Source organism: Mandrillus leucophaeus, unplaced genomic scaffold (genome assembly GCF_000951045.1).
Source record: "Mandrillus leucophaeus isolate KB7577 unplaced genomic scaffold, Mleu.le_1.0 Scaffold808, whole genome shotgun sequence".
Classification (NCBI taxonomy): Eukaryota; Metazoa; Chordata; class Mammalia; order Primates; family Cercopithecidae; genus Mandrillus; species Mandrillus leucophaeus.
Window position 1 is genome coordinate 74625 of NW_012108786.1, and position 21662 is coordinate 96286.

Genomic DNA, 21662 nt, shown 5'->3' on the forward strand with positions numbered 1-21662 from the left:
AGATAAATGCTATAAAAATGAATAAAGCTGGGTGAATAGAGAGGAGATGAAGTTGGCAGTCACACTTTTTGTGAAGAATGATCAATATATCTAAATTTTTGACATCTGACAGTAAAAATAATACACAGATTTGCATCTGTGTGCAATTTGCAAAATAAACAAATTCTGCCTTCTAGTATTTTTAAACTTCAGTTTCAGAAATAAAATACATTTCAAACTCTTGAAGTGATTTGGTATTTATTCGCATGAACTATGTAATATTGGATTCTGTATTAACTGTTTAATATACATTTTTACTAATTTTTAGATTTACATGCTTTATATGTATTTGTGAAATATATATGCCTTCACAAAATTTAAAGTTCCAAATTTACTAGTTTTTAGTTTATTGTTTTACAAAAGAATGTCTTTCATTTTGTTTCCTTTTTTCTCTAATTAAAAATCTATATAATTTTTTACCTTTATTGAAGTATTATATCATTGAAAAATAAATATTGTATATATTTGAGATACATGCTTCCACAACTCTGTGATATTCTCCCCAAATATCAATAATGCAGTCTAGTCCTAAGAAAACATCAGATAAATCCAAACTGAGAAAGATGCTACAAAATACCCAACTGGTGCTCCTCTAGAGGATCAAAGTTATGAAAGACAGGAAAAGAATTGGATACTGTCACAGATTAGAAGTGACTAGGGAGGTATCATAACTAAATGCAATGACAGATCCTGGATTGAGTCCTAGAACAGCAGCAAAAAAGCATTAGTGAGACCCTGGTGAAATCCAAGTGTAATCTGTATTGGAGGGAATACCACTTTACTTAAGATAGTATTTTCATTTGGACAAATGTACCAGGTTATATAAAATGTTAATATTAGAGGAAGCTGGGTAAAAGGTATGAGAACCCTATCTTTCCAACTACCTTTTCAGCTTTTCTCTAAATCTAAAATTTTTCCAAAATAAAAAGTTTATTTATGAAAATAAAAACAAACTTCCACCAAAATTTTTATTGAAGAAGTTGGACACTTAAATGATGGTACCTTTTTAGCTAATCAAAATCCTGTTTTAGAAAACAAAATTATGAAATAAGGTTTAAAAAATGTACAGTAACAAAAACCAAACACAAACTATATACAGTATTATCCATATGTGTATCTGTATACATACATAAAGATTCTTTATATGCAATTTAAAATAATCATAAATAGTATATTATCATTGGTTATTTCAGGAAAAAAATGAAATAATGCCTGTTCAATTTTTTTTCTTTAAACCTTTTTGTTTCTTTCAGATGCCCTATAAAAGTAACTGCAAAAATTTTATAGGGAAGCGATATTAAAAGTAACTCTTGAATACTTATTTGTTGGTATGCTATACTCAAATACTTTTTAATTTTTCAGATAAATAGACTACAGTTTCACATTATATATTCTTACTTTTATAAGGGCCTTTTATGAAGATTAATAAAACATTTTAATTAACTAAAACATGAAGTTTCCCTGTACTATAAATATTATATCACCCCAAACTCAAATTATTAGTGTACAATTTGGACCATGACTAAATGAAATGAAATTCTCCCTCTCTCCCTCCCACTGTCTTTATTCTTCTCCCTTCCTCCCTCAGATATATAGATAGATAGAGCTATCTATAGCTATCTATATCTATATCTGAGGTATGTATCTATATATAAAGATATATCTATATACATAAATATATATCTATCTATATCTTTAAATATAGATATATATGAATTATTCCATACCTTAGATAGTTGGATAGATATTTAGGTAAATATTTAAAATGTAGGATATGCACCAATTAAGTAACCATTAACACTGGTGACCTTTTGTGGTTGGGATTCACTTTCTACTTTCTATATTTCTGTATTGTTTAATTTCTTTTGAGCAATAACATAGTTTGTAATAAAGTATATAGCAAAGTTATCTTTTAATATTAAAATATTAAATACACTTAAAATTTTAATATTAAAATCTTTATATGGTAAACACTTTTTCAAATTATCTTATTCAAAGTTAGAAAGTGAAGACTAAGGAACAATGAAATGTTTTTGAAAAAACCCTTTCTACCATGATGATTTGATGAACTGGGCATATTACCAGCTTGCTGAGCTATTGTTAGGAACAAAATTGTGGAAACACTATGATTTTGCATTCACTTTTTGACTGGCCGTTATTGTTCAGATTGCTTAAACAGTTCAACCATACACATTTAATCACTGCATAGAAAACTTAATTCTAGGGAGTGATAAGCAATCAGGATAATAGAAGAAAAACGTGGCTTGTCCCCAAATAAGCACAATGCGTTATTAGGTATCAAATGAAATTTTAATCTATTTTTGTAGGAAACAGAGCTAAACTGTGATGAATGTTCTTTACGTTATTGTAGAATATCCCAGACTTTTTAAAAAGTATATGGTGTGTGTTTAAGTGTAAATATCATAGATTATTCCTAGAAATTTTATAATTTTCAAGCCAGCTCTCAGCTTATATCCACAAGAGGACATGCTGATATTTTGGAAGCATTTAACCCATTCATAGAAAACAACTTTTAATTTTGTTTTAGATAGATGGCTAGATAGATGGAAAAATATGTTGAAACTTTTTGATTTTCTCTGTGGAGAATCTGCCTTACAGAGCATTTTGTTTCCCAGCTGACCCTGACTACTTACCATTTGTAAAGTGAGACTTGGTCTACATGTATAGCTTTCCTTCCTGTTTTTATTAATATATTAGGATTGTCTGAAAAAAATAAGCCATCTTCAACCTTTCTGTCACATTTTCTCATTGCTCTAAAAGTCAGACAGAAATGCATTAACATTTGCATAAATCAGTATTCTGTACCTAGAATTAAATGTGTTTTGATTTAGAAGAAAGTATAGAGGAGGTGATTCTTGTTCCCTGAGTACAAGCTCGGGGAACATTTACTTCCTGAGAGATGAATTAGAAATATGTTATGTCAATTAAAATATGCTGAAGGTGTTTAAAACAATGATGTGTCTATTATTTAACTGTCACTGATAGGAAATTGACTGCAAAACTACTGTCTAGAGTTCAGAATTTACTCCCCTCTGTGTTTCTTTTATTCACTTTTCAAGACAAAAAGTATCTATCAACTACTGGATTATAAGTTCAACCTGGAATCTGAAAATCAAATTTCTTTTTTTTCTCTCCTTTATTTCTCATTGCAGACGATAAAGATACTGCCATTGAAATTCAGCTGTGGCAGTATATGTGATTAAGCTAAAGTCTAATTGGCTTTGCAGTGTTAGCAGAAGCCAAAATTTAACAGTTGATTTTTTTCCCTCGTATTAAAATAAACCTCTGTGATTCACAGTCTCAGAGAACAGAATTCTGTTGATTAAGAAAGTCTTTTTATGGGCAATAAAGAGCTGATTATAAGAATTAAAACTTAAAGTTTAAAGTCATATTTTTTCTGAATGTTTTATAATGTAACATTGTACAAACTTATTTAAAAGCATAAATATTTGAGATACTAGCATAAATATTTTCAAAATATGTGAAAGCCATCAATGATTTGAAAGGCAAGCTTAGATTTCATTTCAAGTAATATTCAAAGTGACTGTATTCACAACAATTCACTTTATAGAATGAGGTAAACTCAACACAAACAAAGAGTAGATGTGTTTCTGGCAGCTCTACATCACTACTGTGGCCACCACAGGGATTTATTTGGTGGTATGCTCCACTTACAAGGCAAACCAAAGTGTTTCTGGTGGTGATTGAAGTAAACAAGTGCCAGAGAACTAGGACATGAAATGAGAAAATATTTCTCTGACAGGCTTTAAACTGGCTATTATTTTTCTCCAATGTCTCCCTCTGGAGTTCTTTAACCAGACCTTGCCCAAAACCTAGAGGCTAGCTTTCTCCAGGCTTGTAATTCTAAAGTTATTAGAGCTGCTCCATTTGACTACGCTTTCTATGATTTAAAAATGAAAAGCTTACTGAAATAGTCTATTGAAAATATTTTTAACAATGAAGATTTGATCATGGTAACGAAGCTTCTAGTTGAACTCAATATTTGATCTGAATGGTTACATTGTATTTTTGAATCATTCCATGATTTGAGAATGCATTGACCAATAGTGCCTAATAAATAATATCATCTCATTTTTATTTCTGGTGTGAAATAAATAGTAGTTATAAAATGGATCATCACAATCACATATTTCGGATCATAGTGACAAAATTTCACATTTTTTTAAAAAAAAGATTGCGTACTTTCCTCATTTTAATATATTCCCCTAAAACTAAAATTAGAGCTGCTGGAGTCATAGTATATGCTGGTTATTTGTTCTTTAAACTCATATATGGATAAGTGGAGATATCTGTGTCCAACGTAGAGAAAAAACAAACAATGGTGCCCAATTCTCCATTCCAAATGCAAGGAAGTAATAAGAAATTTGAGACAGACTGATATCTAAGAATAAATGTTAAGAAGTTTCTGAAAATTAAGTTGGTTGTAAACTCTGAATACTACAACAAGGTTTACTAAAATTGTGGTGAAATATAAAAACCATTAGGAAAAAAAAATGAGAATAGCATAAAAGATCACATTCCAAGTGCCTTCATTTTTATATCAAAGAAAGCAACTTTTTGAATAAAATATATACTTAAAATCATGAGGAGTTATCATTAAGGAATAAAACATTTAAGTCTCATAATCTGTTAGAGATTTAAAAATTTTGCTATTTTGGGCTAAACGCTAGATTCCTAAGTTAAGATTTGAAGCATATAACCCATTGAATTTATATTACTAATTTTGTAATTAAAGTAAAATGTTCAACTGATAGAGCTTTTATGAGCATTTTTATCAATACTCTCCATAAAACCTCCTTTAAAAAAAAACAGTAAATCAAAAGAAGGAATAGAATAAAAACAAAGGACTGTCAATTTTTCAAGAAAAACACTTATTTAATTCTCATTTATTCTTTGCAGACACCTGTTGGAAGTGGATGGTAACATAGGTGATTAAACTAATTTTTTTGTTTGTTTGTTTTAGGGGCTGATGTTATCAACTTTGATGGCCATGTTGTATTACCATATAGATTCAGAAACAAGAAGATGAAAACACTGAAAGATGTCATTGCCTTGAAATTTAAGACGTCTGAAAGCGAAGGAGTAATCTTGCACGGAGAAGGACAGCAAGGAGATTACATTACCTTGGAACTGAAAAAAGCCAAGCTGGTCCTCAGTTTAAACTTAGGTATGTTCTGATTCTCAGTACTATTCTTTCCACTATGGATGTTCCCATTAGGAAAATGTTCATGTTGCTCAATTCTTTAAAATGTAAATTATAAAAAGAGCTCATATTATGTTGTCAATTCATTCTTAATGTATAACCGTTGGTATATAATGAAATACCTATTCATTCAAAAAATATTTATTAAACACCTCTGCTATACAAGGTGCTATACTAGTCTTTGGCCTATAGCAGGGAACAAGTAGACAAGATCCTTAAGCTCATTAAGTTCATGACCTAATGGAGGTATCAGACAATATAGCATTTATTATTCTTATTTTAAAACAACCAAGCAAAAATGAATGACTTCAAATAATAAATATGAACCAGTTGAGTAGATTTATATCATAAGGGGAATAGGTTAATATGTCCTGTTCAAAGGCAACGGGGCCAATATTGGAAAGTGTAGTGACGAAAGCCTCCTCTGAGGAGAAAATATTTAAGATGAGATCTGAGTGATGAAAAGGAATTAGCCATGAAAACATGAGAGAAATGGGATTACATAGGAAGGGAACATTGAAGACAAAAAGCATGCTCAAGAACCAGGAAGGATGTCGCTGTGCATAAATGCTGTGGGTTATTAAGACAAAAGATGAAATCCAAGAGGTGGAAATTGCCCAAATCCTGTGGGATCCTGCACGGCATGCCAAATTGTTTAGATATTATTTTTAAGAATAGGAAGCTGTTGGAAGGCATTAAACTGTCTGGCTTTATCATCTTATTTTTAACAAGTGCATTGAGACTTCAAGAATTACTTGTGTAGATATGAGAGTCGCAGCAGAACTTCTGCACAGTTTGGGTGAGAGATAGACTGCTTGTATGAGGTGGTTTTCAGGGGAGATGCAGAGAAATAGTTCAATTAAGGAAATTATTTTAGTGGTACATTCAGCATGACTTATGACGGGTTGGATATAGCGTAAGAAGAAAAGAGTAGAAATAAAGAATGAGCCCTAGGATTTGGGTTTCAGCACCAAATGGACATTAGTGTCATTTTCAGAAATAGAGAAGACTTTAGGAGGAACTCTAGAGATCAGTTTGGACATGGTTAATTCTGCTTATTAAACATCTAAGTAGAACTTTCTATTATGGAAGTTGAGAAACGAGACTGAGAGAAGACTAAAATGGAGACTAAGTAGTCGTGAATAGTGAGTAGGAGAAAATGAAGAAAGTGTAGTATCACAGAAATCAAGGACACAAAAGTGGTTGTCAACTGTTGAATTCCTCTAAATGTCACGTAAGATGAAGATGGAGAGGCAAATATTGGGCTTAATAGCATGGAGGTTACTGTTAATTTCCATTCAGTGGAATGGAAAAGACAAATTTTCTAGGTAAAGAAAGAATGAAAGGCATAAGTAAATATTTTGACTACAGTTAACTAGAGAGAAAGAACACAGAGAAATGAAATGTTGGCTGCTGAAAGATCTGAATTTAAAGAAGTTATTGTTTTATGTGGGGTTGTTGTTGTTGTTAGTTTTTATTTTTTTTAAATTTATTAACTTATTTTTGAGTCAGAGTCTCACCCTGTCACCCAGGCTGGAGTTCAGTGGCATGATCTCTGCTCACTGCCACCTCCACCTCCTGGGTTCAAGTGGTACTCCTGCCTCAGCCTCCTGAGTAGCTAGGATTACATGCTCCCCACACCATGCCTGGCTAATTTTTGTATTTTTAGTAGAGAGAGGGTTTCATCATGTTGGCCAGGTTGGTTTCGAACTCCTGACCTCAAATGATCTGCCTGCCTTGACCTCCCAAAGTGCTGAGATTACAAGCATGAGCCACCATTCCTGAACCTGTTGTTGTTTTTTAATGGACAATAACAATGTAGGTCTGTATGTTGATGATGTAGCTAGGATTTACTTAAAGCTAAAGTGAAGATCTGCAATATTGGTACTGGCATTCAAAATTATAGTTTTGGCAGAGTAATGGTACCTCTTTCTCTTTTTTTAAATTTAAGTTCATGGGTGCACGTGAAGGATGTGTAACTTTGTTACGTAGGTAAATGTGTTTCGTGATGGTTGTCTGCACAAATCATCCCATCACCTAGGTATTAAGGCCAGCATCCATTAGCTATTCTTCCTGATGCTCTCCTTCCCCCCCACCCAACACTCTGACAGGCCCCACTGTGTGTTTTTCCTCCCCATGTGTTTATGTGTTCTCATCATTCAGCTCTCACTTATAAGTGAGAATATGTGGTATTTGGCTTTCTGTTCCTACATTAGTTTGCTGAGGACAATAGCCTCCAGCTCCATCCATGTCCTACAAAGGACAAGATTTCATTTCTTTTTATGGCTGCATAGTATTCCATGGTGTATATGTGCCACATTTTCTTTGTCCAGTTTATCATTGATGGGCATTTAGGTTGATTTCATGACTTTGCTATTGTGAATAGTGCTGCAATGGACATATGTGTGCATGTATCTTTATAATAGAATGACTTATATTCTTTTGGGTTTTATACTCAGTAATGGAATTGCTGGATCAAATGGTATTTCTGCCTCTAGATCTTCGAGGAGTCTTCACACTGTCCTCCACAATGATTGAACTAATTTACCCTCCCACCATCAGCATAAAAGCTTTCCTTTTTCTCTGCAGCTTCACCAGTATCTGTTGTTTTTTGACTTTTTAATAATAATCATTTTGAGATGATATCTCATTGCAGTTTTGATTTGCATTTCTCTAATGATCAGGGATGTAGAGCTTTTTATTCCTTGCTTGTTGGCCACGTGCATATCTTTTTTTGAGAACTGTCTGTTCATGTACTTTGCCCACATTTTAATGGGGTTGTTTGTTTTTATCTTGTAAATTTGTTTAAGTTCCTTGTAGAAGCTGCATATTAGACCTTTGTCAGATGGATAGATTACAAAACTTGTTTCCCATTCTGTAGTTTGTCTGTTCACTCTGATGATAGTTTCTTTTACTGTGCAGAAGCTCTTTAGTTTAATTATATCCCATTTGTCAATTTTTGCTTTTGTTGCAATTGCTTTTGGTATCTCCATCATGAAATCTTTGCCTTTGCCCATGTCCTGAATGGTATTGCCTAGATTTTCCTCTACGGTTTTTATAATTTTTGGTTTTATGTTTAAGTCTTTAATTCAGCTTGAGTTGATTTTGTATATGGTGTAAGGAAGGGGTCCAGTTTCAGTTTTCTGCATATGACTAGCCAGTTCTCCCATCTCCATTTATTCAATGAGAAATCCTTTCCCAATTGTTTGTTTATGTCAGGTTTGTTGAAGATCAGATGGTTGTAGGTGTATGGTCTTATTTCTGAGTTCTATATTCTGTCCCATTGGTGTAGGTGTCTGTTCACACAAGTACCATGCTGTTTTTGTTACTGTGGCCTTGCAGTATAGTTTGAAGTTGGGTAGTGTGATGCCTCCAGCTTTGTTCTTTTTACTTAGGATTGTGTTGGCCATTAGGCCCTTTTTGGGTTTCATGTAAATTTTAAAATAGTTTTTTAAAAATTCTCTGAAGAATGTCAATGGTAGTTTTATGGGAATAGCATTGAATCTATGTATTGTTTTGGGCAGTATGGCCATTTTCATGATTATTCCTATCTTTCCTATCCATGAGCATGGAATGTTTTTCCATTTATTTATGTCATCTCTGATTTCTTTGAGCAGAGGTTTGTAGCTTTTGACAAGGCCCTTCACTTCCCTTGTTAGCTGTGTCCTAGGTATTTTGTTATTTTCAGTAATTGTGAAGGGTGGTTCATTCATAATTTGACTCTCTGATTGCTTGTTGTTGGTTTATAGGAATGCTTGTGATTTTTGCACATTGATTTTGTATCCTGAGACTTTGCTGATGTCGCATATCAGCTTAAGAATCTTCTTGGCTAAGATGATGAGGTTTTCTAGGTATAGGATCATGACATCTGCAAAGATAATCTGATTTCCTCTCTTCCTATTTGAATACCCTTTATTTCTTTCTCTTGACTGATTGCCCTGGTCAGGATAGCCAATACTATGTTGAATAGCCATGGTGAGAGAGGGCATCCTTGTCTTGTGCCAGTTTTCAAGGGGAATGCTTCCAGCTTTTGCCCATTCAGTATGATACTAGCTGTGGGTTTGTCATAGATGACTCTTATTATTTTGAGGTATGTTCCTTCAAAACCTAGTTAACTGAGAGTGTTTAATATGAAGGGATGTTAAATTTTATTGAAGAACTTTTCTGCATCTACTGAGATAATCATGTGGTTTTTGTCTTTATATCTATTTATGTGATTAATCACATTTATTGATTTTTGTATACTGAACCAACCTTGCATCTCAGGGATGAAGCCTACTTGATTGCAGCAGATACACTTTTTGATGTGCTGCTGGATTCAGTTTGCCAGTACTTTGCTGAGGATTTTTGCATAGATGTTCATCAAAAATATTGGCGTGAAGTTTTGTTGTTGTTGTTGTTGTTGTGTCTCTGCCAGGTTTTGGCCTCATAGAATGTGTTAGAGAGGAGTCCTTCCTTTTAAATTTTTTGGAATAGTTTAAATAGGAATGGTATCAGCTCTTCTTTGGACCTCTGGTAGAACTCAGGTGTGAGTCTGTCTGGTCCTAGGCTCTTTTGGTTGGTAGGCTATTTATTACTGCCTCATTTTCTGAAGTGATTATTGGTCTAGCTTAGGGAATCAATTTCTTTCTGGTGTAGTCTTGGGAGGGTAAATGTGTCCAGAAATTTATCCATTTCTTCTCTATTTTCTAGTTCATGTGCATAGAGGTGTTTATAGTATTTTCTGATGGTACAGAGAATAATATAAAAATTATAGAGAACTATAAACATATTTCTATAGTGAAATACAAATGTATTTCTGTGGGGTCAGTGGTGATACCCCCTTGTCATTTCTGGTTGTGTTTATTTGAAACTTCTCTCTTTTCTTCTTTATTAGTCTAGCTAATGGTCTATTTTATTAATTATTTAAAAAAAAAAAACAGTGTATTAGTCCATTCTCACACTCCTATAAAGAACTGCCCAAGACTGGGTAATTTATAAAGGAAAGAGTTTTAATTGACTTACAGTTTCACATGACTGGAGAGGCCTCAGGAAACTTACAATCATGGCTGAAGGGGAAGCAAACACATCCTTCTTCACGTGGCAGCAGGAGAGAGAAGTGCAGAGTGAAGTCAGGGAAAGCCCTTTATAAAACCATCAGGTGTCATGAGAACTCACTCACTATGATAAGAACAGCAAGGGGGAACCACCCACATGATCTAATCACTTCCCATGAAGTCCCTTCCCCAACACATGGGGATTATAAATTGGATTACAATTCAAGATGAGATTTGGGTGGGGACACAGAACCAGCTCATAGTAACCAGCTCCTGGATTCATTGACTTTTGTGTTTTTTTTGAAGGATTTTTTTTGTGTCTCTGTATTCCTTCAGTTTAACTCTGATCTTGGTTATTTCTTATCTTCTGCTAGCTTTGGGATTTGTTTGCTCTTGGTTCTCTAGTTCTTTTAGTTGTGATGTTAGGTTGCTAACTTAAGATATTTCTAGCTGTTTGATGTGGGCATTTAGGGCCCTAAATTTCCCTCTTAACACAGTTTTAGCTGCATCCCAGAGATTCTGGTACTTTGTATCTTTGTTCTCATTAGTTTCAAAGAAAATCTTGATTCCTCCTTTAGTTTTATTATTTACCCAAGAGTCACTAAGGAGCAGGTTGTTCAGTTTCCATGTAGTTGTGTGGTTTTAAGTGAATTTCTTAATCTTGAGTTCTAATTTGATTGTGCTGTGGTCTGAGAGACTCTTTGTTATGATTTAGGTTCTTTTTCATTTGCGGTGGAGTGTTTTACTTTCAATTATGTCATCAATGTTAGAGTAAGTGCCATGTGGTGATGAGAAGTATGCATATTCTGGTGTTTTGGGGTGGAGAATTCTGTATATATCTATCAGGTCTACTTGATCCAAAGCTGAGTTGAAGTCCTGGATGTCTTTGTTAATTTTCTGCCTCGACGATCTGTCTAATATTATCAGTGGGGTATTAAAGTCTCCCATTTTTATTGTGTGGGGATCTAAGTCTCTTTGAAGACCTCTAAGAACTTGCTTTATGAATCTGGGTGCTCTAGTACTGGGTGCATATATATTTATGATAGTTAACTCTTCTTGTTGAATTTAACGTTTTACCATTATTTAATGCCCTTCTTTGTGGTTTTTGATTTTTGGTGGTTTAAAGTCTGTTTTGTCAGAAACTATGATTGCAACCCCTGCTTTTTACTGTTTTCCATTTGCTTCGTAGATTTTTCTCCATCCCTTTATTTTGAGCCTATGTGCATGTTTGCATGCGAGATGGGTCTCATAAAGACAGCATACTATTGGGTCTTGACTCTTTATCCAGCTTGCCTCTGTGTCTTTTAATTGGGTCATTTAGCCCTTTTACATTTAAAGCTAGTATTGTTATGTGTGGATTTGATTCTGTCATCATGATGGTACCTGGTTAGTTTGCAGACTTGTTTATGCAGTTGCTTCATAGTGTCACTGGTCTGTGTATTTTGGTGTGTTTCTGTAGTGGCTGGTAATGGGTTTTCCTTTTTATATTTAGTGCTTCCTTCAGGAGCTCTTGCAAGGCAGGTCTGGTGGTAACAAATTCCCTCAGCATTTTCTTGTCTGAAAAGGACCTTATTTCTCCTTCACTTATGAAGCTTAGTTTGACTGGATGTGAAGTTCTGGGTTGGAAATTCTTTTCTTTAAGAATATTGAATATTGGCCCCCAGTCTCTTCTAGATTGTAGGGTTTCTGTTGACAGATCCGCTGTTAGTCTGATGGGCTTCCTTTTGTAGGTGACCTGGCCTTTTGGCCTTTCTCTCTGTATGACTTTAACATTTTTTCTTTCATTTCAACCTCAGAGAATCTGATGATGATGTGTCTTGGGGATGATCTTCTCATGGAGTATCTTACTGAGGTTCTCTGCATTTCCTGAATTTGAATGTTGGCCTTCTTGCTAGGTTGGGGAAGTTCTCCTGGATCATATCCTGAAGTATGTTTTCCAATTTGGTTCCATTCTCCCTGTCTCTCTCAGGTACCCTAGTCAGTTGTAGGTTTAGTCTCTTCATATAATCCCATATTTCTCAGAGGTTTGGTTCATTCCTTTTCATTATTTTTTCGCTATTCTTGTCTGCCTGTCTTATTTCACAAAGAGAGTCTTCAAGCTCTGAGATTCCTTCCTCTGCTTTGCTTGTCCTGCTATTAATACTTGTGATTGCATTGTGAAGTTCTCATAATGTGTTTTTCAGCTCTAACAAGTCAATTATGTTCCTCTCTAAACTGGGTCTTCTGGCTTTCAGATCCCATATTGTTTTATCATGATTCTTAGCTTTTTTGCATGGTGTACCACATGCTCCTTTACCTCAGTGAAATTTGTTATTAACCACCTCCTGAAGCCTATTTCTGTCGTTTCAGCCATCTCAGCATCAGTCCAGTTCTGAGCCCTCCTGTAGAGCTGTTGCAGTCATGTGGAGGAAAAGGGGCACTCTGGCTTTTGATTTTTTAGCATTTTTGCATTGATTGCTTCTCATTTTTGTGGGTTTATCTACTTCAATCTTTGAAGTTGCGATTTGGGATGGAGTTTTGTGGGGTTTGTTGTTGTTGTTTTCTGTTTGTTTTTTTTAAATAGCCCTATTGAAGTCTGGCCACTCATCCATAGGGCTATTGTGATTTGCTGGGAGTCCACTCCAGACCCTAGTTGCCTCAATTTTTCCTGTAACTGGTGGTATAATATTATCAATGAAGGCTGCAGGACAGCAAAATGGCAGCCTGCTCCTTTCCCTAGAAGTTTCATCCTAGGGATATACTGACCTATTGCTGGCCCAAATGTGCCTGGAGACGTGGCTGGAGAACCCTGTTGGGAGGTCTCACTCAGGAGAAATGAGATCAGGGATCAACTTTAAAAAGCAGTCTGGCTGCTTTTCAATAGAGCTGCTGTGTGCTGTATTGGAGATTTCTTCAGCCTCTAATCAGTTTGGACTCTCCAAGGCCCATAGGCTGGACTCGCTGAGAAGCCTGAATGTCCAAGTTGGTGACCTGCCCCACCCCTCAGGCACTTTGTCCCATGGAGAACAGAGGCAAGGGTGGCCAGAGGCCACAACTGGGAGGACCTGCCCTGTGAGGGAGTGGATGGGGGGATGGGGCACTTAAAGAAGCAGTCTGGCCATGCCTTCACAAAGCAGCTGTGTTGTGGTGGGGAACGGCCTTTTTCCCCATCAGCTTGGACTCTCCAAAGCCCACAGGCTGTGGAATGACTGAATCGTCCAACATACCCAGGTGGTGACCCTCCCTTCCCTTGGTCACTCCATCCCAGGGATAGAAAATAGCTCTGTCATACAGGCAGGTGTGGCTGGAGGGCCCCAGCTGGGAGGTCCCACCCAGTAGGAGGAATGGATCAGGGCTCTGCTTAAAGAAGCAGTCTGACCATGATCTGGCAAAGCCACTGTGTTACCCTTCGGGGAACCTTTCCTCCTCATCTGGACCCTTTGGACTCTCCACAGCCCACAGGCTAGAATGGCCCAGTCGACCAAATAGCAGAGATGGTGTCTGTACCTCCCCTCAAGGTTCCGTCTGGTCTCAGGCAGGCTTTGCCCTGTTGCCAGTGGCTGGTTGAAATTCCAAGCCAGTGGGTCTTATCTTGTATGGTGCCATGGAAATAGGGCCCACAGAACAGTGCTACTCGGCTCCCTGGATTCTGCCCCCTTCCTAGGGGTATGTGCAGACCTCCCACCTTGTCTGAGTTACAGACACCTTTGTTGGAAACCCCAGGGTGGAGTTTGTAAAGCTCCACTCTGTCTCTCTGCATGGTTGAGCGGTTGCTCTGCCAAGACTCCACACAGCTCTGTGTGTCAGGCCCAAGGCTCTGGTGTCATGGGCTCACAAGGAGATCTCCTAATCTGTGAGTTGCAAGTATCCACGGGAGAAGCATGGTTTCTTGGGGTCACGTGGTCACTCACTGCTTCCCTTGGCAGGGGTTGGGGGTTCCCGTGACTCCGTGTCGCTCCTGGGTAGGCCGTAGCCCCATCCTGCTTTTCTTCATTCTCCATGTGTGAAGTTTTTCCCTAATCCATCTCAGTGTGAGAAGCTGAATATTTCAGTTGAAAGTGCTGTCTTTACTCATTCCTTTCATTCCTCTCCTTGAGTATTGCAGACTTCAGCTGCTTCTAATCAGCCATCTTGGCCCCTATCTCACCTGTTTCTCTTGACTGGTTAAAAATTCTGGGCTATTTGACTTATTTATCAATTACCAATTTGAGTGGTCCAAACATTCCTGAATATGACTTGTATCCCATGTATTAACTTTTATTACTTTGAAATTCAGTATTATACTAAAAATTGCAACTCCACTCAGGTTATTTTTATTGGTAATGATACATTACCTTAAAGATGTACCCTTGATTATAAAACTTTTGACATTAAAGATCTGATCCGATAGACACAATAGCTTCTATAACAAAGAAGAAAAGTCACACAAAATTCTGTATCACTTAGTTACATAAAATGTTATTTTTTACATTAAAATAAAAGTAACATTAAAATGCATGCAAAACCTGGGAAGATACAAATGTCAAATATACTGGTTTAGTATCAATCATGAATAAGAAATTATACCACTACATAATAATGCCAAGACATTAGGAGAAAATAGAGGCCAATGATATACAAGATAAGTCATAAAAGAAAAAAATATAAACAACCAATGCTTATTTTTGGTCAACTAAGTAAACACATTTTGAAGTGATAAATCAGTGTTGGTGAGTATTTGACAAAAAGGATCCTCTGTATTGTTCTGCAAGTCAGAAAACATTTTCAGGAAAATAGCTAGACAATATGTCTTTGGACATTTGAAATCTCTTACAATACAGTATTTTGGTCCAAAAATCATAAGGTAAAAAGAGAAATAACCACTAGGATTTAAGTCCAAATATGTAATTTGCAACATTAATTACAATGTCAAAAATTGGGAAAAAATTAAACACACAGAAATATGTTGATAGCATTTAAAATGTCTGTGCTAACTTTTAATTGTATGGGGAGATATTATATAATATTAAACAAAACCTGTAGGATATAAAATCTATCAATCTATCAATCTAATTAAATATATGTAGTCATGTGTCACTTTAAAATGAGGATGCATTCTGAGAAATTCTGTGTGAGTTTCAACACTTTGTAAACACAAGAGTATACAAAGACAAACATAAATTGTGTAGCTTACTACACACCTAGGCTATATGGTAGAGCCTATTGCTCCTAGTGTACAAATCTGTATAGCATGTTACTGTACAGAATACTTTAGTCCACTGTGTAAAAAACCGGTAAGTATTTGCATGTCAAAAAATCCAATGGATACAATGAAAATACAGTATTAAATTTGATGTTACCACCATTACATATGAAGTCCATCGTTGAAAGAAATGTCATCATGTGGTACATGACTGTTTGTGGAAAATATATGGAAGGAAATAGACCAAATTATTTTTAGAGGTGGAAATATTTTTACATTACATTTCACTTGTTTCTTCATAATATTCTCTACTTGTAATAAGGAACGTGTATTCATTGTGCTACCGGGGGAAAATAGCCTGAAATTATTTTTAAAACAAAACCCAATAGAGGAAAAGAAGGAAGAGTGGGGGAGAGTAACCAGAAACAAAATATGTGTACTTCCATAAAACATGCACACAAAATATGCACACATGCACATGTGTGTGCACACATTAAACTATTGTTTAATATTATATAATATCTCCCCATACAATTAAAAGTTAGCACAGACATTTTAAATGCTATCAACATAGTTCTGTGTGTTTAGTTTTTTCCCAATTTTTGACATTGTAATTAATGTTTCAAATTACATATTTGGACTTAAATTGCAGTTGAATTATATCCAAATATGTTTATTTTTTCAAACTTTTCATTTTTTATCCCAAACGAAACATGTAGAGTAACCTTTTAAAATCAACTGTGTCTTATAGTGGTGTGACATTACTGTTTTCAAAGAAATAACTGACTATGTGACCTTACCAAAAAAAGTTTATTAGCTTTACACTGGAAAGCAGTTTACTGACTGACTGGAATTTACAACAGCCAGAGAGAAATATGCACTCAAATATCTACTGCCATTCTTTAATGCGGTTACCTAAATATTAGATGTATCTGCCTGCTGCTCAGTCTTCTAGTGTAAATATTTAAATAAAACTCAATGTGACCTTTTCACTAAGATAGTTCTGAATTTTCTTTCTTTCTCTTCCTCTTCCTCCTCTTTTCCCTCTCCTTTTCCTTGTTTCATTTTACACATACACACTGATTTACCATCACACATCAACATTTTATTTCATCACCATAAATGAAGAAAAGATGTTCTAGGAAGATAATAGAAAATGGAAGGTATGGGGGCATTAGCATACAAAGGGAGAAAGGAACGAAAGAAGGAGGAGGGAGAGAGGGAAGGAAGGACAAGGGAGGGAGAGAGGGAAGGAAGGACAAGGAAGGAAGGAAGGAAGGAAGGAAGGAAGGGAGGGAGGGAGGCAAAGAAAAGGAAGAGAGGAAAGAAAGAGAGGAAGGAAGGAAGGAAGGAGGAAAGGAAAAGAAAGGAAAGGAAAGGAAAGGGGAAAGGAAAGGGGAAAGGAAAAAGGAAAGGAAAGGAAAGGAAGAATTTAGTGTGACAGTCAATTGTTTATCTCTTATGTCCATTATGTTATTTATTCTGAAATCCTATTATATTTTTATAGTGATTAATTTTGCCTCACCATAAAAAGCAATACGTGTTAGACAACATAGATGAAACAAAATATGTAAACTGTATCCAGGGGCGACCTTAATAAACATGTTGGATTCTAACAATCTTTTACTTGTATTTATAGTTGTGTTGCTATGGAGATCTTATTTCAAAACTAAATACTACATATATAATTCTTAATGTTATCATTTTAATTAAAAGATAAGAAGTAAATTTTCTATGCCATTAACAATCACATAGTGTTCTCTTTACAACAATGGCTTTTGGAGTCAACGAAAATTAAAAATGGTCACGCTGTGTGGTCTTAATAATAATTATAACAGTAATAAAAGATTAACAGGTAACAGTTATGTTCACTATATGCCAGAAAGTGTATTAAATTATTTGCCTATAGTAACTCATTTAATCCTCAAGCAACCTTACAAAGCAGGTACTATTATCTTCCCTATTGTATATATGAGAAAATGGAGATCAAGCATTCTCAACTTGCCCTGGACCCCAAGCTAACAGTGGAGCCAGCATCAGAACCCAGCAGACTTGCGTAAAAGCCCACGTGGCACCGACTTTATAACAAACCTACCAAGATTTAGCAGAATTCATTGCACAGTCATAAAACACTCATTTTCCCCCTTTTTAAAAAAGTACTTTTTTCCCATCTTTAATGACTTGTATGTACTTTGAACATAAAGTATTTTTAAGTGTCATTACTTACTGGTATCCCAGGTTAACTTGAATGGATAGAGCTTTGATTCAATGTCAGCCTCTAGGGGCAGTAAATGAAAGACCTTCTGCTTCACAGTGTTGGCCAGAGTGTCATTGCGTTGTTTCTTTTTCACTCCTGTGTACGCAGGAAGCAACCAGCTTGGCCCCATATATGGCCACACATCAGTGATGACCGGGAGTTTGCTGGATGACCACCACTGGCACTCCGTGGTCATTGAGCGCCAGGGGCGGAGCATTAACCTCACGCTGGACAGGAGCATGCAGCACTTCCGCACCAACGGAGAGTTTGACTACCTGGACTTGGACTACGAGGTACACATGATGACGTAGAAATTGTGATAAAATGTCGAGCAACTGAGTCACTCTCCTACTGTACTGTATTATTGTTAACTATATTACGACTTACACCATTTTTATTTTCTTCTCTAAACAAAAAGACACTGACAATTTTAAAAACCTAATTAATTTGTTTCATTTTATTTCTAAATTTATAATCATGAGTACTCGAAATATTATACAAATCTTAGTACTAAAGTAATAATTTGAAGAGAGGGACTGTGCTATCTAGGTCATTTAATAAATTCAGAATAAATTTAATTTGTAATCCTTTCATTTATAGTTAATCATGTTATCAATTCTTGAGAATGTGAAGTACATTATATACAGAGGGTTGTCTAATATTTATTATAAAGTATTGAATAAGAAATCCTAGTTTCTGGTTTATATTAAGTCATTTAGAAACACATGACTGTAGATGGGTCTTTTGTCAAGCTCTGTTTTCTCAGAGTCAATATCACAAAGCAATAAAGTAAAATATAGACTATTTTAAAATGATTGTGAACAAAAAGACATATATTATCTTCTCAATAATTAGAGATTAAAAATAATCATTGATCATGTTTATATAAATAAAAATATATTCCCATAGCTTAAGAGTAGGTATATCATATTTTTAAATTATTTGGAGAGCAATTCAACCTTAAAATATCCATTAAAACTGTTAATCATATATGTAGGTGAGCTCTTTAAGATGTTTGTTGGCCAGGCACGGTGGCTCATGCCTGTAATCTCATCACTTTGGGAGGCTGATGTGGGTGGATCACAGGGTCAGGAGTTCGAGACCAGCCTGACCAACATGGTGAAACTCCGTCTCTACTAAAAATACAAAAATTAGCCAGGTGTGGTGGCACGCGCCTGTAATCCCAGCGACTCAGCAGGCTGAGGCAGGAGAATCACTTGAACCCAGGAAGTGGAGGTGGCACTGAGCCGAGATGTGCCCCTGCACTCCAGCCTGGGCAACAGAGTGAAACTCCGCCTCAAAAAAAAAAAAAGAAAAAAGAAAAGAAAAAAGAAAAAAAGATGTTTGTCACAGTATTATACATCCTAGGAGAAAAGGATAACACTAGACATACAAAAGCAGCAGAATGGTAAAATAAAAGGGATGCACTGCTATTACTTAGCCGGAAGTTTCCACACTTTCTTAGTTCACATAGCCCTTAGTGTCGTTGAACTTTTTTCCTCAGCAGTCCTGAGCCGTTAGGTCCAAACAACTTAACAATTTACGTCCTGAGACTTTGGTAGCCATTTCGAGAAATAAACATAAAATAAAAGTGAAAGTAGATTTTTATTTCATTCTTAAACAACAGCAATTATTACTAATGGGATGAATGCTATGTATGTTTATCAGAGTGGGGATCAGATTTGCCACTGGCATCCTAATTTTCTGTTCCACTTTTAACTTACATGATACTCTGTCTAAATCAGAGTAAAGACCAAATCCAAAAAGCACATAATTAAAAGGAATGACACATTATCTAATACTGGAACAGTAAACTACTTTAAGCTAGAGTTTCACACAATGTCCAAAAGGTGTCAAATATTGTTGTGTTTTCCTTAAAAATTTCAAACATACTATGGCACCCCTATTAGTTTTATGCACCATCTTCATGTTCCTTGGCCCCCAGTTTTGAAATTGGGGGTGTATTCATGTATATATGTGTGTGTTATGTATATTTATGTATTTTTTAGGAATATAGAATATGCTTATCGTAAAATAAATGGAAAACACAGGATTGATAGCTGTGTTTTCTATTTTCTTTACGTTTAAATAGTTTCTATTTTTTTGCAATATGAATATATGATATATATTCCTAAATAAAAAATTAAGAATAGAATATGCTATATAAACATTGATGGAGACTTTATTAACATTAAATGAATTTAAGGTTATTGGAAAATATTGTATCCCTCCCCCCAAAAAAATCTCTTAAAAGCAAACTGATTGTTAAAAGAAAATGTATGTGAAAATCCCAGAAATTTCTATCTTCTCTAAGTTAGTATGTATCTTGGCTCATGTGACTTACCTCCCAATGTATGAGAGATCTTAAAGATGAATTATTCATCCTCCGTTAATAAACTTTGAAGTACCATAGAAGAGGTGAAAATTCTGGAACATTCGGAATGAGGAAATATAATTCTAATTTTCAAAAAACCAAATTAAAAATTTGGGGTCATAAACCTTGTTGAGTGTGTGATGAAGTCTATGAATATTCATGCACACATAACACTTTCTATATTCGATCAGCAGTTTCATGGACACCTTGAAGCCCATCTATATACACTGCCATGTTTGAGAGCTGCAGATATAGACTAAAATACCCGGGACTGACTTATTAGACAAAAACACTAGTAAGAAATTTAAATTAACTGATAAAGAATCAGGGTAGACTTAACATTTCTGGCTACTGCCAGATTACTGTCCCCTTAGAGACTGCAATTATTGGCATGAAATGTAATAAAAGTGGCTGTGCCTACCTTTATATTGCTACACTTTTCTCTTACTGGAAAGGGACTCCCTTTGCTTATTTGTTTAGAAAAAACCTCAGGGACTGGGCCAGGCACGGTGGCTCACGCCTGTAATCCCAGCACTTTGGGAGGCTGAGGCGGGTGGATCACTTGTGGTCAGGAGTTCGAGACCAGCCTGGCCAAGTGATGAAACCCCCGTCTCTACTAAAAATACAAAAATTAGCCGGGCATGGTGGCAGGCGCCTGTAATCCCAGCTACCTGGGAGGCTGAGGCAGGAGAATCGCTTGAACCTAGGAGGTGGAGGTTTCAGTGTGACAAAATCATGCCATTGCACTCCAGCTTGAGCAACACGAGCGAAGCTCCATCTCAAAAACAAAACAAAACAAAACAAAAACCAGACAAACAACCAAAAAAAAAAAAAGAAAAGAAAAAAGAAAAAAAACACCTCAGGGACTATATTAGAGTAGAGTCAGTCTCTAGTTTTGTTGCACTTATCTCCTTGATATATCCACACACTAACTACACTCAAACCTCACAGACTGCATGAAAATTAGCTTCAAAGTTAAAATAATACAAATTATATAATGTTCATTACTGAACTATTTAAAGGCTTTGGCCTAAAGGAAGAGAAAGGTGGTCTTGTTATCTTCACAAAACCTGACGACTCAATGTCCTGCTTCCCCCAAATTATACTGCCTTTCTTCTTCCAGACTACACTAACGACAAAGGCATTGAGGCCCAAAGGTAGGGTGTGCTGGTGGATGCTTAACAACCAGTTCTTTCCAGGGAGGAACGGTCAGAGGAATGCCCTGATATATAGCAGTTGTTAATTTTCATGGGGCAAATTTCCCACCATGGTTGATTTCATGCTACCATATATGGAACTGAGCCGGGAATTGGGAAGAGGTGCCAAATAGCACACAATTATATGATATTTCCATCATATAGTTGCAATAAATGTAAATGACCTCAAGAACCTATATGAAAGTAAAGTGTAGAGATAAATTCTGAATCGTTATGAATGTTGTGTTTCATGTAATTTATTTAATTTATAGCTTATGTAGTGGAAGTTTTAATAATAGCTCTGCTTAACAGTTGGTTCTTGTGAACCAGTATGAGGGGGATTCAGCACAGCAC

The 21662-nt window shown here is 35.7% G+C and overlaps 1 protein-coding gene across 1 annotated transcript in view; it reads left to right on the top strand.

The window, feature by feature from the left end:
- The window catches only part of LOC105530243 (contactin-associated protein-like 2), a gene marked incomplete at its 5' end in the record, with an annotated part of 1172010 nt that overhangs the window by 72459 nt on the left and 1077889 nt on the right, over positions 1 to 21662 (top strand). Inside the window, 2 exons of the mRNA XM_011967648.1 lie at positions 5045 to 5248; positions 17847 to 18031. Coding sequence (XP_011823038.1) covers positions 5045 to 5248; positions 17847 to 18031 — 389 coding nt within the window. The remainder of the gene's footprint in view (positions 1 to 5044; positions 5249 to 17846; positions 18032 to 21662) is intronic.